The sequence below is a fragment of the Salvelinus namaycush genome, chromosome 30, assembly GCF_016432855.1.
Source record: "Salvelinus namaycush isolate Seneca chromosome 30, SaNama_1.0, whole genome shotgun sequence".
Taxonomy (NCBI): domain Eukaryota; kingdom Metazoa; phylum Chordata; class Actinopteri; order Salmoniformes; family Salmonidae; genus Salvelinus; species Salvelinus namaycush.
The window spans coordinates 16,877,415-16,905,387 of record NC_052336.1 but is presented as its reverse complement, the minus strand read 5'-3'; the positions used below and the strand labels follow the sequence as shown (position 1 = coordinate 16,905,387).

The 27,973-nt window shown below is 45.3% G+C and overlaps 2 protein-coding genes across 3 annotated transcripts; both read left to right on the top strand.

Moving 5' to 3' along the window:
- The first annotated feature begins 2,159 nt into the window (after positions 1-2,159).
- On the top strand, positions 2,160-5,012 carry LOC120024938 (cytochrome b5-like). The gene is made up of 5 exons (XM_038969312.1): positions 2,160-2,499; positions 4,079-4,207; positions 4,352-4,378; positions 4,488-4,522; positions 4,654-5,012. The coding sequence occupies exons 1-5, from the start codon at positions 2,305-2,307 to the stop codon at positions 4,742-4,744; spliced, it is 477 nt and encodes a 158-aa protein (XP_038825240.1). The 5' UTR covers positions 2,160-2,304; the 3' UTR covers positions 4,745-5,012.
- A 5,224-nt stretch (positions 5,013-10,236) lies between these two features.
- Positions 10,237-27,486, top strand: LOC120024866 (pre-mRNA-splicing factor ATP-dependent RNA helicase PRP16-like). 2 transcript variants are annotated; one of them, XM_038969200.1, is made up of 25 exons: positions 10,237-10,511; positions 10,968-11,312; positions 11,470-11,672; positions 11,787-11,951; positions 12,063-12,231; positions 12,368-12,486; positions 12,596-12,669; positions 12,774-12,929; positions 13,084-13,245; positions 16,588-16,695; positions 16,780-16,904; positions 17,033-17,170; positions 17,515-17,701; positions 18,258-18,443; positions 18,723-18,863; positions 19,491-19,718; positions 19,915-20,022; positions 20,128-20,240; positions 22,756-22,964; positions 23,563-23,717; positions 23,862-24,017; positions 24,192-24,452; positions 24,611-24,706; positions 24,807-24,928; positions 27,067-27,486. In XM_038969200.1, exons 2-25 carry the CDS (start codon positions 10,984-10,986, stop codon positions 27,146-27,148), a joined length of 3,792 nt encoding a protein of 1,263 aa, XP_038825128.1. In that variant the 5' UTR covers positions 10,237-10,511; positions 10,968-10,983; the 3' UTR covers positions 27,149-27,486. The 2 variants fall into 2 exon arrangements, with proteins under 2 accessions (XP_038825128.1, XP_038825127.1); XM_038969199.1 differs by having other exon boundaries at positions 11,467-11,672.
- Positions 27,487-27,973: the final 487 nt, after the last annotated feature.

Sequence of the window (27,973 nt, the reverse complement as noted above, 5' to 3'; positions counted from 1 at the left end):
CCGCTTTCAAGGAGCGAGACTCTAACCTGGATGCTTATAAGAAATCCTGCTATGCCCTCCGACGAACCATCAAACAGGCAAAGCATCAATACAGGACTAAGATTAATCATACTAATCATACTACACCGGCTCCGACGCTCATCAGATGTGGCAGGGCTTGCAAACTATTACAGACTACAAAGGGAAGCACAGCCGTGAGCTGCCCAGTGACACGAGCCTAGCAGACAAACTAAATTACTTCTATGCTCGCTTCGAGGCAAGTAACACTGAAGCATGCATGAGAGCACCAGCTGTTCCGGACGACTGTGTGATCACGCTCTCTGTAGCCGATGTGAGTAAGACATTTAAACAGGTCAACATTTACAAGGCCGCAGGGGCCAGACGGATTACTAGGACGTGTACTCCAAGCATGCGCTGACCAACTGGCAAGTGTCTTCACTGACAACCTGTCCCTGACTGAGTCTGTAATACCAACATGTTTCAAGCAGACCACCATAGTCCCTTTTCCCAAGAACACCAGGGTAACCTGCCTAAATGACTACTGACCCATAGCACTCACATCTGTAGCCATGAAGTACTTTGAAAGGCTGGTCATGGCTCACATCAAAACCATTATCCCAGAAACCCAAGACCCACTCCAAATTGCATACCACCCCAACAGATCCACAGATGACGCAATCTCTATAGCACTCCACACTGCCCTTTCCCACCTAGACAAAAGGAACACCTACGTGAGAATGCTGTTCATTGACTACAGCTCAGCGTTCAACACCATAGTGCCCTCAAAGCTCATCACTAAGCTAAGGACCCTTGGACTAAACACCTCCCTCTGCAACTGGATCCTGGACTTCCTGACGGGCCGCCTCCAGGTCATAAGGGTAGGTAACAACACATCTGCCACGCTGATCCTCAACACGAGGGCCCCTCAGGGTGTGTGCTCAGTCCCCTCTTGTACTCCCTGTTCACTCATGACTGCATGGCCAAACACGACTCTAACACCATCATTATGTTTGCAGACGACACAACAGTGGTAGGCTTGATCACCGACAACGATGAGACAGCCTATAGGGAGGAGTTCAGAGACCTGGCAGTGTGGTGCCAGGATAACAACCTCTCCCTCAACGTAGTAAAGACAAAAGAGATGATTGTGGACTACAGGAAGAGGAGGGCCAAGCACGCCCCCATTCTCATCGACAGGGCTGTAGTGGAGCAGGTTGAGAGCTTCAAATTCCTTGGCGTCCACATCACCAACAAACTAACAAGGTCCAAGCACACCAAGACAGTTGTGAAGAGGGCACGACAAAACCTATTCCCCGTCAGGAGACTGAAAAGATTTGGCATGGGCCCTCAAAAGGTTTTACAGCTGCACCATCGAGAGCATCGTGTCGGGTTGCATCACTGCCTGGTATGGCAACTGCTCGGCCTCCGACCGCAAGGCACTACAGAGGGTAGGGCGTACGGCCCAGTACATCACTGGGGCCAAGCTTCCTGCCATCCAGGACCTCTATATCAGGCGGTGTCAGAGGAAGGCCCTAAAAATTGTCAAAGACTCCAGCCACCCTAGTCATAGACTGTTCTCTCTGCTACCGCACGGCAAGCGGTACCGGAGCGCCAAGTCCAGGTCCAAGAGGCTTCTAAACATCTTCTACCCCCAAGCCATAAGACTCCTGAACATGTAATTAAGGGCTACCCAGACTATTTGCATTGCCCCCCCTTCTAGCTGCTACTACTCTCTGTTATGATCTATGCATAGTCACTTTAATAACTCTACCTACATGTACATATTCCCTCAATTACCTCGACACTGGTACCCCCTGTATATAGCACCGCTATTATTATTTTACTGCTGCTATTTAATTATTTGTTATTCTTATCTCATACTTTTTGGGGGGAATTTCCTTACAATACTGCAATGTTGGTTAAGGGCTTGTAAGTAAGCGTTTCACTGTAAGGTCTACCTACACCTGTTGTATTCGGCGCATGTGACAAATACAATTTGATTTGATTTGACGTGCTAATTGACGAGGTCTCGTGATCATCCAAAGGTCACCTGTGATTGGTTACAATTCTACAATGTTGCCTTTCATTGGTTACTTGTCTAAAATGTAATACACGTTCATTGGAAGGTGACACCGGAATGAAATCATTGGTCCTTTCCTTTCCATATGCCGGTTGAAAAGGGGAAACCGTGGCTTGCTGTGTATTTTCCAACGAAACACAGGCATTTGGATACACGAGCCTACGAATTAACGTTGGGTAATCAAAGTGTATAGCTAAGGGACTTAGCGTGTTAAACTAGACAGAATGGGAGAGGGAATTAACGATAACATGATCAACACAAATGGTGCTGATAACATGGACGTGACTCACACAGAAGAGACAGCAGACAGCGATGTGAAATACTACACCTTGGAAGAAGTAAAAACTCATAATATGAAGACGGACGCATGGCTTATCATCCACGATAAAGTGTATAACATCACCAGTTTCTTGGAAGAGGTAAGCTCAAAATACCACTGTTACTCAAATCAAATTTATATAGCCCTTCGTACATCAGCTGATATCTCAAAGTGCTGTACAGAAACCCAGCCTAAAACCCCAAACAGCAAGCAATGCAGGTGTAGAAGCACGGTGGCTAGGAAAAACTCCCTAGAAAGGCCAAAACCTAGGATGAAACCTAGAGGAACCAGGCTATGAGGGGTGGCCAGTCCTCTTCTGGCTGTGCCGGGTGGAGATTATAACAGAAAATGGCCAAGATGTTCAAATGTTCATAAATGACCAGCATGGTCAAATAATAATAATCAATAGTTGTCGAGGGTGCAACAAGTCAGCACCTCAGGAGTAAATGTCAGTTGGCTTTTCATAGCCGATCATTAAGAGTATTTCTACCGCGCCTATTAGTTAACGTAACACACTAATGTTAACTTACGACACTACTAGGTAAATTAGCTAAAATCTCGGTCTCTTCTGTCCGTTGCCTGGTTTCAAATTAATTTCGTATCCAAAGCCAACCTAAACGTCTAGTTAGATAACCAACTAATTAGCAAAGTAACAATGCGCCTGTGTGAATGTGTGGGTCTTTCTAACTAGCTACCATAGCTTAACGTTAGTTATACAACGCTCAGTCAACACAGCCTGAGGAAGGCAGCTTGCCAGCGATAGTATTTGCTATTTTGGCTAGTGTGTTTTGCCTGTTTAACTATCTAGGTAATGTGGCTAACTTTCAACTGAGTATGCTATCTTTGTCTACCTGCATATTCCCAATAATATTAGCAGATGGTGTAATGTTGCGCCTGGAGATGGATACGTTCCATAATGCAACGTTAGGTAGTTAACGCTTAACTAGTTTGCTAGGTTTGAGGTGACTTACTGGTTAGCTTAATTCGCCAAAATAATTGTGTAATATTTTGTCACGACCACTCCTAATTGTTCGCTAGGTAGTTCATCCTTGCCTGGTCCTCTTACTGTAGCTATAACTACCACAGTGGGACTTCAGTCCACTTGGCAAAGGTTGCAAAACTAGCTAGGGCGGTTACAAGAGTTCAGTTGCGCAACTCACCATGTGACGTTAAAGGTATAATGGGAGAAGAAGTCCAAATACAATGCAAATGGCACAGCATTATGGTGTACCATTCTGTTTAGTTATCATTCCACTCCATGTCGTGCTGAACAATTTGACAGTGGCAGAGTATAAGGAGTGGGATGTTAGCAAAATAGCTTCTGGATTTCGGGTTGGCATGACATCTTTCACATTATCACAGCTGTATTTGTGAAGTAAAGTCACACTAAGATTTGTTTAGCTTCAAAGAGTAAGCCTGCCAACAAAAAAGTAAATGGGAGCTTTAAACATTATGATGACGCAATCTATCCCTATATGTCAATACGTAATCATTTGAGGATATCAGAGAATTAAGATTTCAGAGCTTTAACACATATCATATTGACATTTAGGTCGACATAAGCCAGCCATCCATGTCATGTAGGACATCATGCTACAATTGTGTAGTCTGATTACATTCCAACTGTCGATAGTGACAGATCATGATGAAACTAAGTCTACTTGTTTCTGTGTTTCCAGCATCCAGGAGGAGAGGATGTTTTGATGGTGCAGGCAGGTGCAGATGCCACAGTGAGCTTTGAGGATGTTGGTCACTCTACAGATGCCAGGGAGATGCTCATCAAGTACTACATTGGGGAGCTCAAGATGGTACAGAGATTGCTGTTGAACTCTCAGTCATTGCAAATTAATTTGTTCACAAGTGTCTTTGAAACAGTTTTCAATTAATGATGGAACAAAAAAAATCGGTGGCATTATTTGGATTGTAAATGATTATTTCACATTGTCTTTTAGGATGACCGGAAGAAGGAAGGCACAAAGGTAAAGTATTCAAGTAAATGTTCTGTAAAAATGTTTTATAATAATGTAACACCTATTTTGCTAATGCTAACTCTTGAACTTTGTTTTAACAAATAAAATTCTCCCACAGGAAGAATTCATTACAACTTCAGGAGATGGCTCCAGGTCAGTCATAAGCGATAAGAATTGGATTATTCCATTTGCATTGACTAACTATTCTGTCTCCTAATCATTCTTCACTGAGCTGTTTTTGTTCCCTGGCTGAATGTTTAAGTGCTCTTTCCATCTTTCTCTAGCTCGTGGACAACATGGTTGATACCTGCCATAGTTGCAGTTGTTGTGGGTATCATGTATCGATACTACATGCAGGAGCGCAAGTCTTCCTGAGCCCTGACGCTGTTGTCTTCTCATTCTTTGTCTGGAGGCCTTGACATGTTTGACCAAACCCCCCCCCCCCCCCCTTCCATTGAACAACTTTTCAGAGGTGCGCCCCCACGTCCCACTCAACTCACACAGTGCCCTCACCTTGAGGGAAAGGACAAAACAATCCCCTTGCCCCTCAGCTTTCTTTTCTACACCTCATCCAACAGGCTTTGGGGCGAAATGCATCTGGAAACTTTCTGCCCTCAGTCTCTATAAATTGGTTTCTAATCTATTCATATTGTTTACTCACGCTGCCTTTTGTAATACTTGTGTGGTGTCTTAAGTTACTTATTCATATGCAAGTGATCTAAACTGTAATGTATTTCTGCAAACTGTTGTCGCTATCTGCTTTGTTGGACTTTTACAGTGAGCTCCAAAGGTATTAGGACAGTGATTATTATATATATTTTTGGCTCTGTACTCCAGCACTTTAGATTTTGAAATGATACAATGACTATGTGGGTAAGGTGCATACTGTCAGGGTATTTGCATCCATATCAGGTGAACCGTTCAGACATTACAGCACTTTTTTTTTTCAAAGCCCCCCCCCCATTTTAGGGGACCGACGATAATGGGACAAATTGATTTGATTTGTGTATTAAAGTATTTGGTCCCATATTCATAGCACGCAATGACTACATCAAGGTTGTAATGGGGGGGGGGGGTGTTCACTGTCCCAATACTTTTGGCGCTTTCTGTATTTCTCTCAATTTGTTCAGACATGTTTTGTGGCTAACCCCACATCTGTTTGACTGTAGGTCTAGGAAGTAGAAATATATTTGTGTAGTAGAGCATAGCAACACAGGTTATGGGGTCATATCTATAAGAAATAATGTTATTCAGATTTCACTAAGAAAACAGCATGCCTTTTAGTTGAGTTGCAGAGTCTTGATTCTCCTCAGACTGCTGCCCAGTATTTAATTTCTGGTGACTGAATAACATAGGAAAAGCTAACAACAAAGCATTCTAATGTATGTTTGCTTGAGAGTACATTGGTTCAAATCAATGATTTAAGTTTGAAATGACAATGACTTGATTGCACAATATGCCTCATTAAGTACTTCATTTATGTTCAGCTATTCATTGCGGTGCATGCATCGCCTGATTTCGGGTAGGCCTCATTCTCTCAATCTACATTTTGCATTACAAAGGCTGTAAGCCATGTACAGTATTTTCTCTTGATGTATTGATTATTTAAAGTGAAATGTACTTATCCCCAACTCCCCTTTTCTAGTTTTACACTAAGCATTTATTTGGTGATACTATGCTTTAATAAACATGAGAATTGGTGTGTTTTATATGTATTATAACATGGTTTATTTGGATTAATTCTATTGCATCACACACTGTAGGATATATGTTTGTCTCTTACTATGCACATCCTTTAGCAATTAAAAAATGCTGCCATATGTGAGTTGAGTTCTAATGATTGGACTAAAATTGTTGTACTCTTGAAGGCATAAAACACTCACATTCGTATTGCGTTAGCTGTTCATTTATTATAGTGTTCGTCACTGCCATTTTTAAGTGTAAATTTGGCTCTGTGGGAATTGTGGATAAATGGCAGTACTAGAAAGCACATGTGGATATTCAATTGCACTACCAATTTTAATTGGTACGTCAATATACACTGCTCAAAATAAAGGGAACACTTAAACAACACAATGTAACTCCAAGTCAATCACACTTCTGTGAAATCATACTGTCCACTTAGGAAGCAACACTGATTGACAATAAATTTCACATGCTGTTGTGCAAATGGAATAGACAAAAGGTGGAAATTATAGGCAATTAGTAAGACACCCCCAATAAAGGAGTGGTTCTGCAGGTGGTGACCACAGACCACTTCTCAGTTCCTATGCTTCCTGGCTGATGTTTTGGTCACTTTTGAATGCTGGCGGTGCTCTCACTCTAGTGGGAGCATGAGACGGAGTCTACAACCCACACAAGTGGCTCAGGTAGTGCAGTTCATCCAGGATGGCACATCAATGCGAGCTGTGGCAAAAAGGTTTGCTGTGTCTGTCAGCGTAGTGTCCAGAGCATGGAGGCGCTACCAGGAGACAGGCCAGTACATCAGGAGACGTGGAGGAGGCCGTAGGAGGGCAACAACCCAGCAGCAGGACCGCTACCTCCGCCTTTGAGCAGGAGGAGCACTGCCAGAGCCCTGCAAAATGACCTCCAGCAGGCCACAAATGTGCTAGTGTCTGCTCAATCGGTCAGAAACAGACTCCATGAGGGTGGTATGAGGGCCCGACGTCCACAGGTGGGGGTTGTGCTTACAGCCCAACACCGTGCAGGACGTTTGGCATTTGCCAGAGAACACCAAGATTGGCAAATTCGCCACTGGCGCCCTGTACTCTTCACAGATGAAAGCAGGTTCACACTGAGCACATGTGACAGACGTGACAGAGTCTGGAGACGCCGTGGAGAACGTTCTGCTGCCTGCAACATCCTCCAGCATGACCGGTTTGGCGGTGGGTCAGTCATGGTGTGGGGTGGCATTTCTTTGTGGGGCCGCACAGACCTCCATGTGCTCGCCAGAGGTAGCCTGACTGCCATTAGGTACCGAGATGAGATCCTCAGACCCCTTGTGAGACCATATGCTGACACATGCACATTTGTGGCCTGCTGGAGGTCATTTTGCAGGGCTCTGGCAGTGCTCCTCCTTGCACAAAGGCGGAGGTAGCGGTCCTGCTGCTGGGTTGTTGCCCTCCTACGGCCTCCTCCACGTCTCCTGATGTACTGGCCTGTCTCCTGGTAGCGCCTCCATGCTCTGGACACCACGCTGACAGACACAGCAAACCTTTTTGCCACAGCTCGCATTGATGTGCCATCCTGGATGAACTGCACTACCTGAGCCACTTGTGTGGGTTGTAGACTCCGTCTCATGCTACCACTAGAGTGAAAGCACCGCCAGCATTCAAAAGTGACCAAAACATCAGCCAGGAAGCATAGGAACTGAGAAGTGGTCTGTGGTCACCACCTGCAGAACCATTCCTTTATTGGGGGTGTCTTGCTAATTGCCTATAATTTCCACCTTTTGTCTATTCCATTTGCACAACATGTGAAATGTATTGTCAATCAGTGTTGCTTCCTAAGTGGACAGTTTGATTTCACAGAAGTGTGATTGACTTGGAGTTACATTGTGTTGTTTAAGTGTTCCCTTTATTTTTTTGAGGAGTGTATTTCAGTTCTTGTATGTTTCATATAAATGTTGCTATTCACTACTTGTGAAACACCTGAAAACAATCTGCCCAAGACTTTATAATACTGATTTGTACATATGATAACCAATATATTCCATTTGGACACTTTCAAATTCATTATACTTCAAAGACCAGTCCCATTTGAAATGATCATTCCCGTCGAATCTGACATTGCCCTTGTCATGCAAAGTAGAAGGCTGAATCGTGCTATCATTTTAATAATTATGAGTGACATGTTTCTATTTTATAAGCTTCATGCTTTTATGATATACTTTCATTGTTCTTGTACTTTTGTGAGGTGTACTCATAAATACTGTAAGGAAATATTTGTTACTTAGTTCATTCAGATATCCACTATGTAACCTCAATTACTGTCATTGACTGCCATTTCCTATAAAAAATCTTACATTTAATCTCAAATTAATATTTTGAAAGCTATATTTTTTTTTATTCCATTTAATAGCTATGGTCGGGGAATGTTAAAACAAATTCTGCAGTTGAATCATCACTTATTTCAGTATACAGCATTTATGTAGTTCCTGCCTATATAATCTTGTCCTGCACGAAGTAGATTGTCGGGAATCTGGGTAGGACATTAGACAGCTGGAAGAAGTGCAATGGTGTGAAAGTGTAAGAATGGCACTGTTAAGATCAGAGATTTGTCTCCTGAGTATATACCTTTGTTCGAGGTGTACATACCTACATCTCCAGATTACAAACCAAGTAGTCTTACTTATAGGCCTTCATGCTGTCTTGAGAACCTTGATCTCAAAATGGAGTCAGCAGATGTGAGCTCTGAAGTTGAGCCAGCACAGGAGGTTGGTGGCACCTTAATTGGGGAGAACAGGCTCGTGGTAATGGCTTGAGCAGAATAAGTGTAATGGTATCAAATACATCAAACACATGAGTTCCATGTGTTTGATGCCATTCTATTTGTGCCGTTCCGGACATTATTATGAGCTGTTCTGCCCTCAGCAGCCTCCTGTGCAGTCCAGGATATAGTGGGCCTACATGTGGCAACAGGTGTGGTAGAGTCTTCCAACGTTTGCTCTGAGAATCCTACCAAAGATGATTTTGGAACAGTAGGAGTGAGATTTTTGGTAAGAGTGGATTCCTGTTTTTTGGCTGACCCATATGTTGTGTCAAACTGGGTTAAGGACAAACTGGGAATGGTTAGATCTGTGAAAGTTGTTTACATTTTTGGTGTATCTGCCTCCCAGAGGAAGCGGGTGCTTCGAGTCGTGGTTTGGGCTCAACCTGTGGTGTGCTTTGCTCTCCGGAGCAAGGCGCAACTAAAAGGGGTGATCAATGGGGTAGAATTGAGTGTAGAGGTCGATCAAATTGATGGGAATATGTTTGTAACGTCCACCGTTTGGTGAGACGTAGACCCAGTGGCAATGGCTAGTCTGAGAATACCCTGTCTGTCTTGTCGAGCTTTGACACAGAGCTTCTACCTGATCAGGTTAGGATATATTTGCATTCTGTGAGGGTTCCGAACCCACTTCGGTGCTTTAGGTGCCAAGGATTCAGACATGTTGCAGCAGTGTGTAGAAGAGAGGTCCCAAGATGTGAGAAATGTGCAGGAGGGCATAGTCAGAGGGAGTGTACAGCTGGGATAGAGAAAGCACTGTGTGTCAACTGTGGGGGTGCCCATTCAGCCGGAGATCCAAAGTGCCCTGTGAGAGACAGGTTGAGAATGCCAGAGTCCGAGTGGGGCAGAACGTTTCATATGCTGAGGCAGTGAAGAGAGTAGAGGATAGCCCAAGGGTGAGTGAGTTGACTGGGAGGTCCCCAGTGAGTAAGCCTGAAGAGAGAGAGCCATAGAAGAGCTTTTTAGTATGGTTGGATTTCTTGCGTTTATAGCCATGGTGATCAACTGCACTGCACTGATGGAGCGGAAATGAGAGATTTTAGTCCCGAAGAGCTACAGGAAGTTTTGAGAGAAGCGGTTCCATCCTCCCAGGCCAACGGCCTGGTGCAGGATAATTTAGGACCAAAGTAGTTGGATGGGGTGGTGGATTTTTGGGCATAGTGTATAAGTGCAGGGTTAGATGGTGGTGCAATTTAAGTTTTTCCCCATTCTGCTTTTCCTTTTTTGTGACAAAAATGTGCAAATTGCACTCCAACCTGCTAATTGCAGCAATGTGAAACTAGTCTGCCTGAAAACCACAGGAAGAAGAAAGTAGATTGTCCATTGTTCTGATACAGAGTTTTAATAAAGTTTTTTTAGGAATATCCCGTGGAATTGTGGGATAGCAATGGCGACTTCTGTCTTTGTAAACAAAAAACGCATAATTTACAAAAGATAATAGCTATTTCGTAATGGTTTGAATCATCTCAAGTGGGTGGCACAGTTTCGTACTTACATGAATGGTATTTTCCCAGTAACTCGGGTTGTTAATGTAATTGAAGTTCGTTTTTTGAGTTACAATACATACATGTGGCAGGTTTAGCTAACGTTAGCTTGCTTAAAACATACTAGCTAGCGTGTCAGGATCTTGATAGACTCACCACCTATTGTTAAGGTAAGCAAGCCGGTGTTTATGAATGGGATTTGACAACTGTAATATCAGGTGTATAGTCGTAGCTATTAGTTAATTTCCTTTTTGTAACGTAATAGCTAGCTCGCTAATTAATTCATTGGCTGAGCGATATCCAGTTAGCTAGCTGGGTACTATAGTTACTTAAAAAAATATATATATTTGAAGTCACGTCTGCCATTCAGTTATAATAGTTTCTGCTGGTCGTTCATTGGCGTTAGATGTAGTAGTAACAGATATACTATAAGTAGCTAGTGTAGCTACAGTAGTGATTAAATAGCTGCGTAGCTAGCTAGCTACTGTAGCAATATAAAATACATCCCGTGAATTATTCGGGCGCAATTTTATACTTTGGCTCGATTAGTTTAATGTAATTTCCATATGTAACGTTACAGAATTAGTAGTTGGCTAATCTCCCCAAAAATGTGGTATCCAATCCAGACAGTTGTTTGAGACCATGGAGGATGATGCAGCGCTGCACCGACTGGAGGGCAGTGACCCCACTGCGCAGGACGGTGGGCTGATCGTGAAGAAGAAGAGTGCAGCAGTAGAGCCTCATGTCTTTCGTGCACCCACTCCACGCACCTCTCTCCTGGGCCTGGATCTGCTGGCAGCTCAAAAGAGAAAGGAGCGTGAGGGCAAGGAGCAGGCTGAGGCTGACAGTGATGACAGGAATAACAAGAAATCCAAGGTGTCCTCCTACAAGGACTGGGAGGAAGGGAAAAGTGATTCTGGGTCTGATGAAGAAGACAACGATGAGGAGGACCAAGGTGGTAAAAAAGAGAGGTATGTTGTTTTGAAGTGATTTGGTTTGAGTTACTGTAGCCTCTTTTCATAGTGGCATAGAATACATACTCTCTCCCTATCAAGAGATCATATCTAAACTGATGTCATACATGCAGTGTTGTCTTACTGACACTTTATTCTATGTTTCATAAAGCAGCAGGAAATACCGTGTGACTGGCTCTGAGACACCCTCTAACCCTGGAGGGGTCAGCGAAGAGTTCCGTCGCAAACACCAGCAGAGGGAGAAAGACCGGCGTGAGCTTGGAATGTACGCCTCCTCCAAAGAGGACAAGAACAGAGAGAGGGAGAAGGACAGAGAGAGGATCAGAGATACGGACAGAGATAGAAGGGGTGAAAGAGGTGAGCAAAAAATGTATACATCTGCATGCACAATGTTAATATTCAGGCAATAGCAATATTTTCTATCTGTTGTGTATTTGTAACTGAAGTAATGACTAACTGTTTTGATGGCAGATGAGCGGGAGCGCAGTAACAGCCGCGGTGGTGGCAGCAGCCGGTCGGAGCGTGGCGACCGCAGTGAGAGGAGTGAGCGCTCACAGAGAGAAGGCTGGTCCTCCGAACGCATCAGCCGGGGTAACAAGAGAGAGGAGCCTCCAACGCCCCAGACACGCCCCAAAGGTCAGTAACCCTGCCTCACCCCCGGATAGGCAGTTCTTTAAGGTCCTTAGGTCATGCTTACAATACACTAAGCACTCTTTCTCCCTCCATTCCTCATACCCTTTGACTCAGATGGCACTCCCTCGCGCACCAGCTGGGATGAGGATGACAGCGGCTATGCCAGCTCACGCCGTTCCCACTGGGAATCTCCCTCTCCTGCCCCTTCACACAAGGATTCTGACAAGTCTGAACGGTCGGAGCGCAGCCCCCGCTCTGGACGGGAGAGCGAGAGGAAGGACAAGTAAGCAACTGCAGCTCAACACTCGTATGTTAATTTAACTGGGTTTTATAGTACTATTAAAAGACACATTTTCAGTGGCTATTAGAAATGTGTTATTTTCAGCTTTTAAATGAACTTTTCTTGTTTCTGTTCCCAGGTCAGTCAGAGGCCGGTATCCTGATGACACGCCCCTTCCCACCCCATCATACAAGTACAACGAATGGGCCAATGACAGGAAGCACTTGGGCTCCACTCCTCGTCTGTCCCGTGGGAAAGGTAAGCACCTCCTCCTTCCCCTCTCCCTCTTCCCCCAGTCACGTTTGAGCTCTTATTAATGCTCTGATAAGGCTTGCTGATGTTTGTGGATTGTGTCTCTGTGCCCCAGGTAAGAATGAAGGAGAGGATGGCATCGCCTTTGATAATGATGATGAGAAGCAGCAGTGGGAGGAGGACCAGAAGGTGAGTGGACATGTGGAGTCTTAGCAGTAACACAAATTGATAGCTTTCCCAACATTAATAAATGCACATTTCTTTGTATTGACTATTGCCCTGTGGTGTTGCAGCAAGCGGACAGAGACTGGTACATGATGGACGAAGGCTATGATGAGTTCCACAACCCACTGACCTCCACCTCTGAGGATTATGTGAAGAAGAGAGAGCAGATCCTGCAGAAGCAGACACAGAAACGCATCTCTGCCCAGAGACGACAGATCAATGAGGTATGGCACTGTGTTGCTACTCTATGACCACCTCCAGCCCTGGGTGCATCTAGCCCGTTTAGTTATCGTTTTGATTGTTATTACCATCTGTGGATTAGAATTTTGTGTGTGTGTGGTCTGTGTTTAACGATGTGTGTGGTGTTCCTCCTGCCAGGATAATGAGCGCTGGGAGACTAACCGTATGCTGACCAGTGGAGTGGTCCAGAGGCTGGAGGTGGATGATGACTTTGAGGAGGACAACGCTGCCAAGGTCCACCTGCTGGTTCACAACCTGGTCCCTCCCTTCCTGGACGGGAGGATAGTCTTCACCAAGCAGGTAATGCATCATTACAGCACGTTATGGGCCAATGAAATTACCAGCACTCCCCTACCTATTTATTTGGACAGAGAAGCTAAAACTTTTCATTTGGCTCTGTACTCCATCATTTTGGTTTGAGATCAAATGTTTTGTGAGGAGACACTAGGGCTCTGACGATACCAGTGTCGCAATATTTTTTTCCATTGCAAAAATGAAAACACAAAGCAGACCACTCTCTTAGGTCCTTTAAAAACCTGCTGCATGTAAAATATTGTGTTCTATAGCTTGGAAAATAAATAAATGTGACTCTGGGTGACAACATAATGATGTTTGTTTCTAACATTAGGGCAGTTTTTCTAAAGAAGTTAAATTTGCTTCGTGTTTTGTTTCCTTTACCAATAACGGGAGGGTAGCATTGTTTGGGGGGGTATGATATTTATGCCTCTAACTTTCTCACTCATCATTATTCATGATTCGTTCATGATTATCTGTAATCATGCTAGCATCCACATTAAAGTAGAAGTGTTCAGAAACATATTCTATTCTCATTTACAATGAAAGTGACTCCAAACATTGGGCACAACATAATCCGAAACGCAACCAAAACAAACTGCACATGCATCCAACACGTTTGTAGGGTCAAAGCTGAATGTAGTCATTGCTTGCTAGGAATATGGGACCGAATACTAAGCTTTCACAGAATTGAATACACTATAAGTGAATTTGTCCAAATACAGTGCCTTTAGAAAGTAGTCACACCCCTTGACTTTTTCCCAAAAAATTTGTGTTGCAGCTTGAATTAAAAATGTATTCAATTGAAATTTTGGGTCACTGCTACACACAATACAAAAGTGGAATTATGTTTTTAGAAATGTTTACAAATTAATTAAAAATGAAAATCTGAAATGTCTTGAGTCAATAAGTATTTAACTCCTTTGTTATGGCAAGCATAAATAGGTTCAGGAGTAAACATGTGCTTAATAAGTTGCATGGACTCACTGTGTGCAATAGTAGTGTTCTACAGGATATTTTTATGAATACCTCTGTACCCCACACATACAATTATCTGGGTAAGGTACCTCAGTCGCAGTGAATTTCAAACAAAGATTCAACCACAAAGACCAGGGAGGTTTTCCAATGCCTCGTAAAGTAGGGCACCTATTGGTAGATTGGTAAGAAAAAACAAAAGCAGACATTGAATATCCCTTTGAGCATGGTGAAGTTATTAATTACACTTTGGATGGCATGTCAATACACCCAGTCACTACCAAGATACAGGTGTCCTTTCTAACTCAGTTGCCGGAGAGGAAGGAAACCACTCAGGGATTTCACCATGAGGCCAATGGTAACTTTAAAACAGTTACAGAGTTTAATGGCTGTGATAGGAGAAAATTGAGGATGGATCATTAACATGGTCAATTAGGGTAGTATTGTGGAGTAACTACAGAGTGAAAAGCAGGAAGCCGGTACAATAAAAAATTATTCCAAAACATGCATCCTGTTTGCAATAAAGGCACTAAAGTAAAATAGCAAATGTGGCAAAGAAATGTTTGGGGCAAATTCAACACAACACGGAGTACCAATCATCATATTTTCAAGCATGGTGGTGGCTACATCATGTTATGGGTCATTGGCGAGGAATAGGGAGTTTTTTTTAGCTAAGCGCAGGCAAAACCTGGTTGTCTGCTTTCCACCAGACACTGGGAGACAAATTTGCCTTTCAGCAGGACAATAACCTACAACACAAGGCCAAATATACAGTGTATTCGGAAAGTATTCAGACCTCTTGACTTTTACCTAATTTTGTTATGTTACAGCCTTATTCTAAAATTGATTCAATTGTTTTTTTCCCTCATCAATCTACACACAATACCCCATAATGACAAAGCAAAAACTGGTTTTCAGAAATGTTTGCAAATTTATTCACTTATTTTATTCATACGTATTCCTGCCCATTTACTCAGTACTTTGTGGTGTACCTTTGGCAGCGATTACAGCCTCAAGTCTTCTTGGGTATGATGCTACAAGCTTGGCACACCTGTATTTGGGGAGTTTCTCCCATTCTTCTCTGCAGATCCTCTCAAGCTCTGTAAGGTTGGATGAGGAGCGTCGCTGCACAGCTTTTTCAGGTCTCTCAAGAGATGTTTGATTGGTTTCAACTCCGGGCTTTGGCTGGGCCACTAAAGGACATTCGGAAACGTGTCCCGAAGCCACTCCTGTGTTGTCTTGGCTGTGTGCTTAGGGTCATTGTCTTGTTGGAAGGTGAACCTTCACCTCAGTCTCAGGTCCTGAGTACTCTGGAGCAGGTTTTCATCAAGGATCTCTCTGTACTTTGCTCCGTTCATCTTTCCCTCGATCCTGACTAGTCTCCAAGTCCCTGCCGCTGAAAAACATCTCCACAGCATGATGATGCTGCCACCACCATAGGGAGGGTGCCAGGTTTCCTCCAGACGTGACGCCTGAAGAGTTCAATCTTGGTTTCATCAGACCAAAGAATCTTGTTTCTCATGGTCCGAGAGTCCTTTACATGCCTTTTGGCAAACTCCAAGCGGGCTGTCATGTGCCTTATACTGAGGAGTGGCTTCCTTCTGGCCATTCTACAATAAAGGCCTGATTGGTGGAGTGATTCAGAGACTGTTGTCCTTCTGGAAGGTTATCCCATCTCCACAGAGGAACTCTGGAGCTCTGTCAGTGTGACCATCGGTTCTTGGTCACCTCCCTAATCAACGCCCTTCTCTCCCGATTGCTCAGTTTGGCCAGGTAGCCAGCTCTAGAAAGAGTGGTGGTTCCAAACTTCTTCCATTTAAGAATGATGGAGGTCACAGTGTTCTGGGGACCTTCAATGCTGCAGACATTTTTTGGTACCCTTCTTTAAATCTTTTTGCTATGTCAACTGTGGGACCTTATATAGACAGGTGTGTGTGCTTTTCCAAATCATGTCCAATCAATTTAATTTTTACAACAGGTGGACTCCAAGGTGTAGAAACATCTTAAGGATGATCAATGGAAATAGGATGCACCTGAGCTAAATTTCGAGGTTCTTAGGAAAGCGTCTGAAATACTTATGTAAATAAGGTGACATTCTGTTCTGTCGCCTCATATAAAACATTTGTTCTCAAATCCAAAATGTTGGAGTATAGAGACAATTTTTTTTTTTTTTCTTCACTGTCCAAATATGTAGGGGAGTGTATATACTTTTAAGGTCTGAGCCATTGGCGGAGAGCTGTTGCAGGCTTGTTGAGGGATTGTGAGAGTCTGCTGATAAGTATTTGGAACTGGCTGAGTAATAACAAGTAGACTTACTATCAGAGTTGCTGTGTACTGAATGCGTACTGTTGCTGATGTCTCTCTGTGCTCTAGCCGGAGCCTGTCATCCCTGTGAAAGATGCCACCTCTGACATGGCCATCATCTCCCGCAAGGGCAGCCAGCTGGTCCGCAAGCACCGCGAGCAGAAGGAACGCAAGAAGGTAGGCAATGTTTAAAACAGCTATACAGTACTTGATGGTATGGTTACTGGCTGAATATCTGACTCATTTTGATTGTTTCTCCAGGCTCAACAGAAACACTGGGAGCTGGCAGGCACCAAGCTGGGTGACATTATGGGCATCAAGAAGACCGAGGACGGGGATAGCTCTGGGGGCAAGCCAGTGGGCGAGGATGGCAAGGTGGACTACAGGTAACAAGCCCTTTACTAAAGGCTTATTTTGTGTCCATTTTGAATGTTTATTAAACATCTGTTGTGACAAGAACATGTGACAAGAAAAACCTCATTAATTCCCTCCCTCTTCTTCTTCCTCCCTCCAGAACGAATCAGAAGTTTGCAGACCACATGAAAGATAAGAGTGAGGCCAGCAGTGAGTTTGCTAAGAAGAAGACCCTGCTGGAGCAGAGGCAGTATCTGCCCATCTTCGCTGTGAGGCAGCAGCTGCTCAACATCATCAGGTAGTTACTCTACTAGACCCGGCCTGGCTGTCCTGGGACCACTTATCACCCCCAGCCTTACCCCAGATGCAGGCTTTCATTCAGGGTGTAGGATAAGACATGTATGGCAATGAAGGGGGGAGTTGGGGGCTGTGAAGTTAGTATGTTCATATGTGATTTACCTTTGGTTAGAGAATGACCACATTAAAGGTGACTTAGGTAATGTTAGACAGCGTTTGTAAATCATTGACAAATACACTTCTGAGTCTGTTTTCGTAAGCCGTTATTTATGTTTCCACAGTTTCGTAAGGTCGAAAGTCCCATCAGGATTCTAATGTTATTGGTTGTGATGTGATTCTGTCCAGGGACAACAGCATTGTCATCGTGGTGGGGGAGACGGGCAGTGGGAAGACCACCCAGCTGACCCAGTACCTTCACGAGGACGGCTACACCAGTTACGGCATGGTGGGCTGCACCCAGCCCCGCAGAGTGGCAGCCATGAGCGTGGCCAAGAGAGTCAGCGAGGAGCTGGGCAGCAACCTGGGAGAGGAGGTGAGCATTCAGCTGGCTTATGGAGGAGCCACTAGACAAACATTAACTAGATCTTAGAAACAGTGATCTATGGATCAGTCAAAGCAGTGGATAACTAGTCTTATCAGTTAACCCAGTGTAACAGACCTGGCAAGAGTATAACTAGTCTTATCAGTTAACTCAGTGTAACAGACCTGGCAAGAGTTTATGAACTGCAATGAACTTGTTTATAGAGGAACAGAAGTACTCCAGAACAGAATAAGTGTTTTTTTTCACCAGATGTCAATGTTCACTGTTTTTATAGAGGTCATCTGTCAATTGATGTTGAGTCATGGTGCGGTCTTGGTTTTATCCTTATGGAGTTGATGCGTGTATTCATATATTGTGCAACACTGCCATCTAGTGGTGATTCAGAGATGGTACACCACTTCCATTCTACAACTTGTAATGGAACTGTCCTCGCCAGCTCGTTTCTTTGGTTGACCCGTAGCACTGTCGTTTGAATGCCAGAATTCATACGTGGAATGTAAATATATGTAGTTCACTACTAAACCATTTGTTTTTTTTTGCTTTGCAGGTGGGTTATGCGATCCGTTTTGAGGACTGTACGTCGGAGAAGACTGTGATAAAGTACATGACAGACGGCATCCTGCTGAGAGAGTCTCTCAGGGAGTCAGATCTGGACCACTACAGTGCTGTCATCATGGACGAGGCCCACGAACGCTCCCTCAACACAGACGTGCTGTTCGGCCTGCTACGAGAGGTCAGAGAGATACCTTTTTAAAAAAGTATTTTGTATGTTTATTGGCTAGAGCGATACAGAGGTGAAAGGTTGGAGAGAGGGTGCTGAAAGAGCAGTGGGCTGGATTCAAACTCATACCGGCAGTGATATGTGTTCCAGGGACAGTGGCTTAGACTGCTAGACCGGAGAGACACTTTTACAGCTCACTGGATGTTATTCAGTTGTGATATTTTTTTATTCTGAGGCTTTGTCTTGTTGTAAGCAGTATTAGAACTCTCTCTCTCTGTCTTTTTCTTCCAGGTTGTATCGAGGCGTTCTGACCTCAAGCTGATAGTCACCTCAGCCACCATGGACTCTGACAAATTTGCTGCATTTTTCGGCAACGTTCCCATATTCCACATTCCAGGAAGAACATTCCCTGTAGACATCTTATTCAGCAAGGTATTGTGTCCAACTCTCCATTCAACATGTATTTATTATATATTTTTTTCAACACAGCCATTTCATTTGTATAATGACTTACACCCTGACTAGACCGGCCACATTTCAATAATTTCATCCACACTACTCTTCCATCCTCTTCCATCTCCTTATTGGTTTTCACAAAGATACAAACCAACGTGGGGGCTTTAAAGACGAACAAGGAGAGATTGATCAAAGATAACTAAAAAACTAACTTGGTTTCACTTTTGTCTGTAGATTAATCGTCAGAGTAGAGGAACACACTAATTTGTAAAAAAATGTACAAAGAACCAGCTAAAAAGAGGACCATTTGCATGTCAGGTAAAATAACATCCCTGGACAAACTGCTAGCAACAGCTATCTAGCTGAATGTTTCATGTGTTTTGACCTTCCACGAAATGTATATAATTGATTCACAGTTGGTTTTGGTATTTTAACCTGCGTGTCATGATCGCTTCTGGTGGGGATCGGCAAAATGATCATGCACAGAATGGCAGACGCAGCCGCGGGCCCGGTTTAGTCATGGAGTAAGACTACTGTTATTTGTACCAAGGTAGTGTGTGGTTGCTGTGTATTCTAACAGTGTTGTGTGTTATCTGAGTGCAGACTCCCCAGGAAGACTATGTAGAGGCAGCAGTGAAGCAGGCCCTACAGATCCACCTTAGTGGTATGGGTGGAGACATCCTCATCTTCATGCCTGGCCAGGAGGACATCGAGGTGACGTCAGACCAGATTGTGGAGCGTCTGGAGGATCTGGAGAGCGCCCCTCCTCTGACTGTACTGCCCATCTACTCCCAGCTGCCCTCTGACCTCCAGGCCAAGATCTTCCAGAAGGTAACCAATAACACCCAGTTACTGTTACACTAACATGTACAGTTTGAAATCTTTACATACTGCAGTATCCTTTGTACACAAGCACACTTGCTATTAGGTAGTCGGAATGCATATACCTAACACAAAAAGGAACTCGTCCTCCTTACTGGTAAAGTGACGTGTAGGTAATGTCTTTGTTATGTTTTCTAACTGCCAGGCTCCAGATGGTGTGAGGAAGTGCATCGTTGCCACCAACATCGCCGAGACCTCCCTGACTGTGGATGGTATCATGTTTGTTGTGGATGCTGGATACTGCAAACTCAAGGTACCCTGTCACCCTCACTATCTTCCCCAGACTATCAAATGATAAGACAAGCCATGTTAAGATAGTATTTCTCTGTGTTTGATGCTGATGTGTTCTCTTTGACAGGTGTTCAACCCTCGCATTGGCATGGATGCCCTGCAGGTGTACCCCATCAGCCAGGCTAACGCCAACCAGCGTGCGGGCAGAGCAGGACGTACAGGGCCGGGCCAGTGTTACAGGTAAGTCACTGTCTACACACACACACACACACACGCGCGCAGTCTCACACTCCAAATGTGCAGTCTTCCCAACTTCCTCAGTTTCCAGAGGGCTGCCTTTGTCCTCCAGTTGTGGTAGAGAAGTATGGCACCATAATGAAGGTGTAATGAAAGGCAGTTATTTGAAGGTGTCACCTTGGTGTGATGTTAGAGTGTTCCAGTCAGGGCTAGCAGGAAGTAGTATTCACATGGCTGACACTGGTCTATGTCAAGAGTGTCCTGTCTTCTAGAAAGATAAGTACTCCTACATCTGACTCAAGCAGTCTGGAACTAAACCTTAGATCGGCCATATCTTCCCCCTTTCATGTCTATCTGGGCCTAGATACAGGAATAAACAGGCTGAATTACACAATTCTCCTCACTCTGCCTGCTATCTCATTCCAACCGCTCCTATCCACCAAAAAGGTAGAAAGCCAGATACAAACATTAGCATCGTTTTGTATGGTGAGCCGTGCTGAAACTGGTGTCTATCTGAAGCGCGATTGTGTGTGTTGTTGTTGTGTGTAATGCCGCCGCCGGTGTTTCATCCTCTGGCTGATGCACATCAGAGCTCCCCTCAGACGGGCTGTCCAGGCCTCTGATCTGCAAGGCGGCCGGGCTGCTTTCAAAGCCATCAGAGGCTGGGAGGGAGAGAGAGAGAGAGAGAGAGAGGGAGGGAGAATCCTAATCTCCACAGGATTTCATGCAGTTTAACTCTGTTTACAGCAGGGAAAATGTGACACAAAAGCCTGTTCTCTCTGAGATTTCACATGACCTTTCTCCTATCTGTCATACTTCCCCAAGTTGAGGGAGATGGTGGCACACACCAGACACGTGATTGTTTTGCCTTGTAAATGAGCTGGGAATTTTATAAAAGCGCCCTCTACCAAGATTACCCCCCTCCCCTCACACACACTCTCAGATCTGTGAAGAATCAATTTTGGAGTGGAGCTTTAGAGTATGTGGGGCCTAGGCGTTTGGAGGGGCGGGAGGTGAGGTGTGTGCGCCGTGCTGGGTGACTCGACTTGTGTGGCGAATCTGCTACTCAAAGCACCTCTTAGCTGTGACTCTGCACCCAACACACACACACACATCTCCAGCCCCGAGGACATTCACACAACCCGGCGTAAACACACACACACATCTCCAGCCCCGAGGACATTCACACAACCCGGCATAACACACACACACACACATCTCCAGCCCCGAGGACATTCACACAACCCGGCGTAAACACACACACACATCTCCAGCCCCGAGGACATTCACACAACCCGGCGTAAACACACACACACACATCTCCAGCCCCGAGGACATTCACACAACCCGGCGTAAACACACACACACACATCTCCAGCCCCGAGGACATTCACACAACCCGGCGTAAACACACACACACACATCTCCAGCCCCGAGGACATTCACACAACCCGGCGTAAACACACACACACACACCTCCAGCCCCGAGGACATTCACACAACCCGGCGTAAACACACACACACACACACACACACACACACACACACACACACACACACACGCACACATCTCCAGCCCCGAGGACATTCACACAACCCGGCGTAAACACACACACACACACACACACACACACACACACACACACATCTCCAGCCCCGAGGACATTCACACAACCCGGCGTAAACACACACACACACACACACACACACACACACACACACACACACACACACACACACACACACACACACACACACACACACATCTCACACACACACACACACACATCTCCAGCCCCGAGGACATTCACACAACCCGGCGTAAACACACACACACACACACACACACGCACACATCTCCAGCCCCGAGGACATTCACACAACCCGGCGTAAACACACACACACACACACACACACACACACACACACGCACACATCTCCAGCCCCGAGGACATTCACACAACCCGGCGTAAACACACACACACACACACACACACACACACATCTCCAGCCCCGAGGACATTCACACAACCCGGCGTAAACAAACAGATCATTCCCTCATAATGCACACACTTCAGAGGGATTAGCCACTAACTGAAATGGTTGAGAGATGCTTTGTTAGGCCAGACATATCAGTCTGAAGCAGCAATGGGAGCTGCTCTAAATAGCTTGGATAGTAAATACCTCATAAGTAGCTTGGTTAAATGTTTATAATGTGCAGTAGGCCTGTCTCTTTGCCCTTCTCTAAATGTCAGTTGGGGAGAGTTCAGCTTTCATGGAAACGGAGGCTTCTCAGTCACGGTGCCACTGTTACAGGTGTGAGCACTGTGTGAAGTCATGTCGGTGCCATGCAGAGCGGGTTTAACCAGGTGGTGAAGACAGCGTCTCCAGACCTGTCACTCTATGGAGCATTTGTGCGTTTAGAAAAATGGTGTGTCTGCTAGATGATTCAATAACCTCCCCACTGTCGTTGTCTCTGTCACGCCATCTCTCCTTCTCTCCTCCTCTGTCCATCCAGGCTGTACACCCAGAGCGCCTTCAAGAATGAGATGTTGACCACCACCATCCCAGAGATTCAGCGGACCAACCTGGCCAACGTGGTGCTGCTGCTCAAATCCCTGGGGGTCCAGGACCTGCTGCTCTTCCACTTCATGGACCCCCCGCCTGAGGACAACATGCTCAACTCCATGTACCAGCTGTGGATCCTGGGGGCCCTGGACAACACAGGTGGGTCTCTGCCCTGGCCTGGCCTGGACCACATCACTCAAGATTAGGCCACCAAATGTACAAACTGATCAAATAGAATAATTTATCTCAGAAAACAAGGTTAAAATAGGGTGGGATAAGTATGTGTTCCCCACCAACAATACAGCCAACAGATTAACAATAACTACTTCATGTGCGAGGAGAGACTTGGATGATGGATCTAGTCAATAGGTTGCTGTAATGGTATGTACATGCACTGCACACCGTAAAGTACAGAGCTAGGTAGCACTGTGGTGTAGGTAGTGGAGTAATTGCATAGTGCTTTATCCTCTGTTACATTTGACTGGCTGAGTCTCATCTCTTGTCTCATCTGAGCCAGATCCCTGGGGATTAGGGGATTTGGTGTCTGTGGAGGACTTTTGACGTTTGCCTGTGTGGTGTGTTAACGGCAGATTATCTCTGATTTAAGGTTTACCTGGTCAATACAGCCTGTTCTGCCTCTGCACTTTCCCTCTAAGCTCCTTTATAGTCTGTCATGTAATCATTTAAATCAGAGCTGGCAAAGTTTGATGTAAATATTTTTTACATCAAGTGCGTAAGTTATTTGTGTCCCCCTCAGGTTCCCTGACGCCCACTGGGAGGCTGATGGTGGAGTTCCCTCTGGACCCGGCTCTGTCCAAGATGCTGATCGTATCATGTGACATGGGCTGCAGTGCTGACATCCTCATCATCGTCTCCATGCTGTCTGTACCGGCCATCTTCTACAGGCCTAAGGTAGATGTCATTGAGATCGCCAACCGATTAATGTCTTAATGTGTTGCTAATGTTTGTTTCTCTTTCTGTTATTAAGAAAAATTCACATTACACACTGGACAGTTGTGTGACCCCTGTATTTCCTCTGTGTCCTGACCTTTCCAGGGTCGTGAGGAGGAGAGTGACCAGGTGAGGGAGAAGTTCTCGGTCCCAGAGAGTGACCACCTGACCTACCTGAACGTCTACCTGCAGTGGAAGAACAACAACTACTCCAGCATCTGGTGCAACGAACACTTCATCCACACCAAGGCCATGCGAAAGGTCAGACCACGCCCCTGTCCTTTACCCTCTCTGACCAGTCTCCCTGGCTTAGGATTGAAATGCACTTGATTCCCACTTTGCATCACAATAGTCACACACTGAGCAATGTGTATTGAATGTCCTCTTGTGTTGGTTCCCCGGTAGCTAACGTGTCTCTGTGTGTGGGTGTTTTAGGTCCGCGAGGTCCGCTCCCAGCTCAAAGACATCATGGTGCAGCAGAGGATGAACCTGGTGTCCTGTGGCTCAGACTGGGACATCATCAGGAAGTGTATCTGTGCTGCCTACTTCCACCAGGCAGCCAAGCTGAAGGGCATAGGGGAGTATGTGAACGTGAGGACAGGGATGCCCTGCCACCTCCACCCCACCAGCTCTCTGTTTGGCATGGGCTACACCCCAGACTACATCACCTACCACGAGCTGGTCATGACCACCAAGGTAACAGACCCAGCCTCCACACAGCTACGCTATGATCTGGACTGTTCAGAGATGAAGATGTTCTACACCTTGACTCACCAGAAAGAGCTGTCATATATATCAGCCTTCTAGCTCTGTTACTGTGTTGTAACCTGTGTTGTTTGATGTCCCTCTGGTAGGAGTACATGCAGTGTGTGACTGCGGTGGATGGGGAGTGGCTGGCTGAGCTGGGGCCCATGTTCTACAGCGTCAAACAGGCAGGGAAGAGCAGGATGGTAAGCTCTTCGGCCCTTACTTCCTACGTCTCATGGTTAGTTCCTCCTCCCTCTGTCCTTTTCTCTCCTCACACCCCTCTGTTCCTCTCTCTCTGTGCAGGAGAACCGGCGGCGGGCCAAGGAGGAGATCACTAACATGGAGGAGGAGATGTCTCTGGCGGAGCAGCAACTGAGGAGCAGGAGAGAGGATCAGGACAGGAAGAGTAACGTGGGCAGCGTCAGGTATACACTCATCTACCTTCATCTATTCTTCACAGAGAGGTTTCACTCGGACAATAGTCCCAGTCGCTATTAAATAGACTGCCGCGGCCCCACCCGCCTGTGTGGAAAACAACCTCTGGTTACCTTGGTTACCCAATTGGCTCACAGCAAAATCTTGACCTTTTTTCAAAGCAATTTTCCTGTTGTCTGCTTGTTTTAGTCAATTACAAAGCTACATTTAAGAAAAGTACATGTCTAAAGATTACTTTTCAACATTGCCGAGTGTTTCCGCTACTTAGAAAAACGTAATATTGAAAGGCTTCCCTCATGCCCCATTTCATGACGGCGCTAACGTTAGCCATGTGAGTGCTAGCTACCTACCAACCAGTACATTAAGCTAGCCAGGTCAACAACAGACTATACAGCTACAAGTAGTGAGTGGAGTTACAAACAGACTGTACTTAACAAGTTAAATGTCTTCCCTCTGATTAAATGTTTTTTACACACATAGCTACGAGTAGCCTAATTGGACACCGCGTCCCTACATTTCCCACTCTCCCACCCTGAATAGCCTGAATCCACAGGGCTCTTCTCGCAGGCTCTATTTCCCTACGTGGGAGCATTGCGAACTATAGGTTGTGAATTTTGACCTGGCTACATGTACATTGAACAACAACAGCAGCTTTTCTGCATGTTTTGTTATTTCTGTAAAACAAAAAAATCAACAACGAAGTTTGCTCTTTTACAAAGGGGGTTCATTGGGAAACAATGTTAGTTTTCCAGAATCGGCCCCTTCCGAGTCGTAGAAACTGGTTAATTTAGCTGCTTCTCTACCCATCTCTCTAATTTTCACAGCCTCTCCTTCTCTCTTATCCTCTCTGTCTTCTCTACCATCTCTAATTCTCTCTGCCTCTCCTTCTCTCTTATCCTCTCTGTCTTTTCTACCTCTCTCACTTTCCATGATGAGCTTTTCTCACCTACAGTCCCTCCAGACGAGACAAAAATAAATAATATTGACTCCTGGCTGACCCCCATTACTGCTGCAATTTAAATGGTGCCACAGCAGAGGGGAGAAAGGAGCCAGCGTTAATTTTCAAATTAGAAAGGACATTTTTTATTTTGCACCCGTTCCACAAGGCTCACAAAAGAGAAATGGGTTTGGGAGGAAAGAAATAACACTTTTATTGTTAATGAATCAGCAGATGTATTGCTATATCAGTCTGTGTGTGTGTGTGTCTGTCAGCCATTCTCCAAAATAATAACATTAAAACACGGAGGTTTAAGGAATAGATTAGAGAACGAGTGCCTCAGAATTATGATAATAAACATGGCCGGCTCTCGTGGGCTCTCAGCTGCTTTTGTCCTCCTCTGCCTGTGAACACAAGCGTCCCTTCACTGTGCCGGGGCCCCATGAAACACTTCTACTACACATTTTGATCTGGTTCCTGTCTGTCATTCAGCAACCCCCCACCCTTACTCAGATAAGTGGGCTCAAAGCTTTACGTCAGAACTGAGGGCTGAAGGGAAGGCCTGGGTTATGACCTGATGGCTGTAATTGCTGCTGCTGGTGTGTGTGAGGACCGAGGAGAGAATGCTGGGTAGTGTCAGGGTGTTGCGCTGCTGTAATTAAAGATTATAGATTTTGCTGTCAGCCTGTCCCTCCCTGCTAGCCTGTCCCTCCCTGCTAGCCTGTCCCTCCCTGCTAGCCTGTCCCTCCCTGCTAGCCTGTCCCTCCCTGCTAGCCTGTCCCTCTCTGCTAGCCTGTCCTTCCCTGCTAGCCTGTCCCTCTCTGCTAGCCTGTCCCTCCCTGCTAGCCTGTCCCTCCCTGCTAGCCTGTCCCTCCCTGCTAGCCTGTCCCTCCCTGCTAGCCTGTCCCTCCCTGCTAGCCTGTCCCTCCCTGCTAGCCTGTCCCTCCCTGCTAGCCTGTCCCTCTCTGCTAGCCTGTCCTTCCCTGCTAGCCTGTCCCTCCCTGCTAGCCTGACCCTCCCTGCTAGCCTGTCCCTCCCTGCTAGCCTGTCCCTCTCTGCTAGCCTGTCCTTCCCTGCTAGCCTGTCCCTCCTTGCTAGCCTGTCCCATTATGTTTGACATGGCAAGTTGTTGTTTTTTTAATTCTCTTTTGTTATTTTTATTGCCAATTGTTTATTCTTTTGTCTCAATAGGGCTGTGAAAATCTACACCCCAGGAAGGAAGGAGGAGGCACCCATGACCCCAAAGCGCACCCCAGCTCGTTTTGGGCTCTAGTACTTCTCTGTTAAAACTTAAACACTTGAACTCCCCACTAAATATCACCTATATGTGTACCATACCATCACTGGATGAGCCTTGCTGAGAGGCCTTGGAAAACTGTCCCCTCCTATTGTCTGGAACCAGCCGCAGTTCAGACAGAGGCCAGCAGAGGTAGAACTTGTATAAGGCATGAGGCTCCCATAACAGACCTTTTCTGTCAGCAAATCCACATAGCGTCGCTCCATTTTTACGTGCAGAGAGATGTACGGCTGTTAGAATGCAGTATTTTCTATTTCTGTGATTGTAAAAAATATATAAACACAATGATGAAACATCATTGAAAAGGTATCGTCTTTAAGGAGTATTTGATATACCTTGACAATCTGTCAAAGCCTTTATCATAATCCTTCACTAGTGTCACAGTGGGAAATGTTTAGTTGTTCCATCTCCTACTGTACCCTACAAGGGGCTGTTTTGTTGATGGTAGTCTCTCACGATCAATATAAACTGTGTTCAATAGGGCTGGGAATTGCCAGGGACCTCACGATACGATATTAGCATGGTACTTTGGTGCCGATACGATGTGTATTGTGATTATCACGATTCTATATGTATTGCGATTCGATACTGTGATTTTATTGAGTCGATGTTCCAAACATATTGCTCACCATATATCTTCTGCAGAGGGACGAGAGAGATCCATGAGAAACAAGTTTTGATCAGTCATGGAAATAAGGGTGCTGAATACAAAAGAAGACGGAGAACAAGATATGAAGGAAAAATACTGGCATTTTGGTGCAGGTACAGCCAACTAGTGCGATATTGTCAAAACAATATATC

Bases quoted from the DNA above. Each gene is read 5' to 3' on its own strand.
- LOC120024938 (XM_038969312.1), top strand. From the start codon at position 2,305: ATGGGAGAGGGAATTAACGATAACATGATCAACACAAATGGTGCTGAT. The intron at 2,500-4,078 runs GTAAGCTCAAAA...CTGTGTTTCCAG, and splicing joins TCACCAGTTTCTTGGAAGAG to CATCCAGGAGGAGAGGATGT. The intron at 4,379-4,487 runs GTAAAGTATTCA...ATTCTCCCACAG, and splicing joins GGAAGAAGGAAGGCACAAAG to GAAGAATTCATTACAACTTC.
- LOC120024866 (XM_038969199.1), top strand. From the start codon at position 10,984: ATGGAGGATGATGCAGCGCTGCACCGACTGGAGGGCAGTGACCCCACT. The intron at 11,673-11,786 runs GTGAGCAAAAAA...TTTTGATGGCAG, and splicing joins AGATAGAAGGGGTGAAAGAG to ATGAGCGGGAGCGCAGTAAC. The intron at 11,952-12,062 runs GTCAGTAACCCT...CCTTTGACTCAG, and splicing joins GCCCCAGACACGCCCCAAAG to ATGGCACTCCCTCGCGCACC.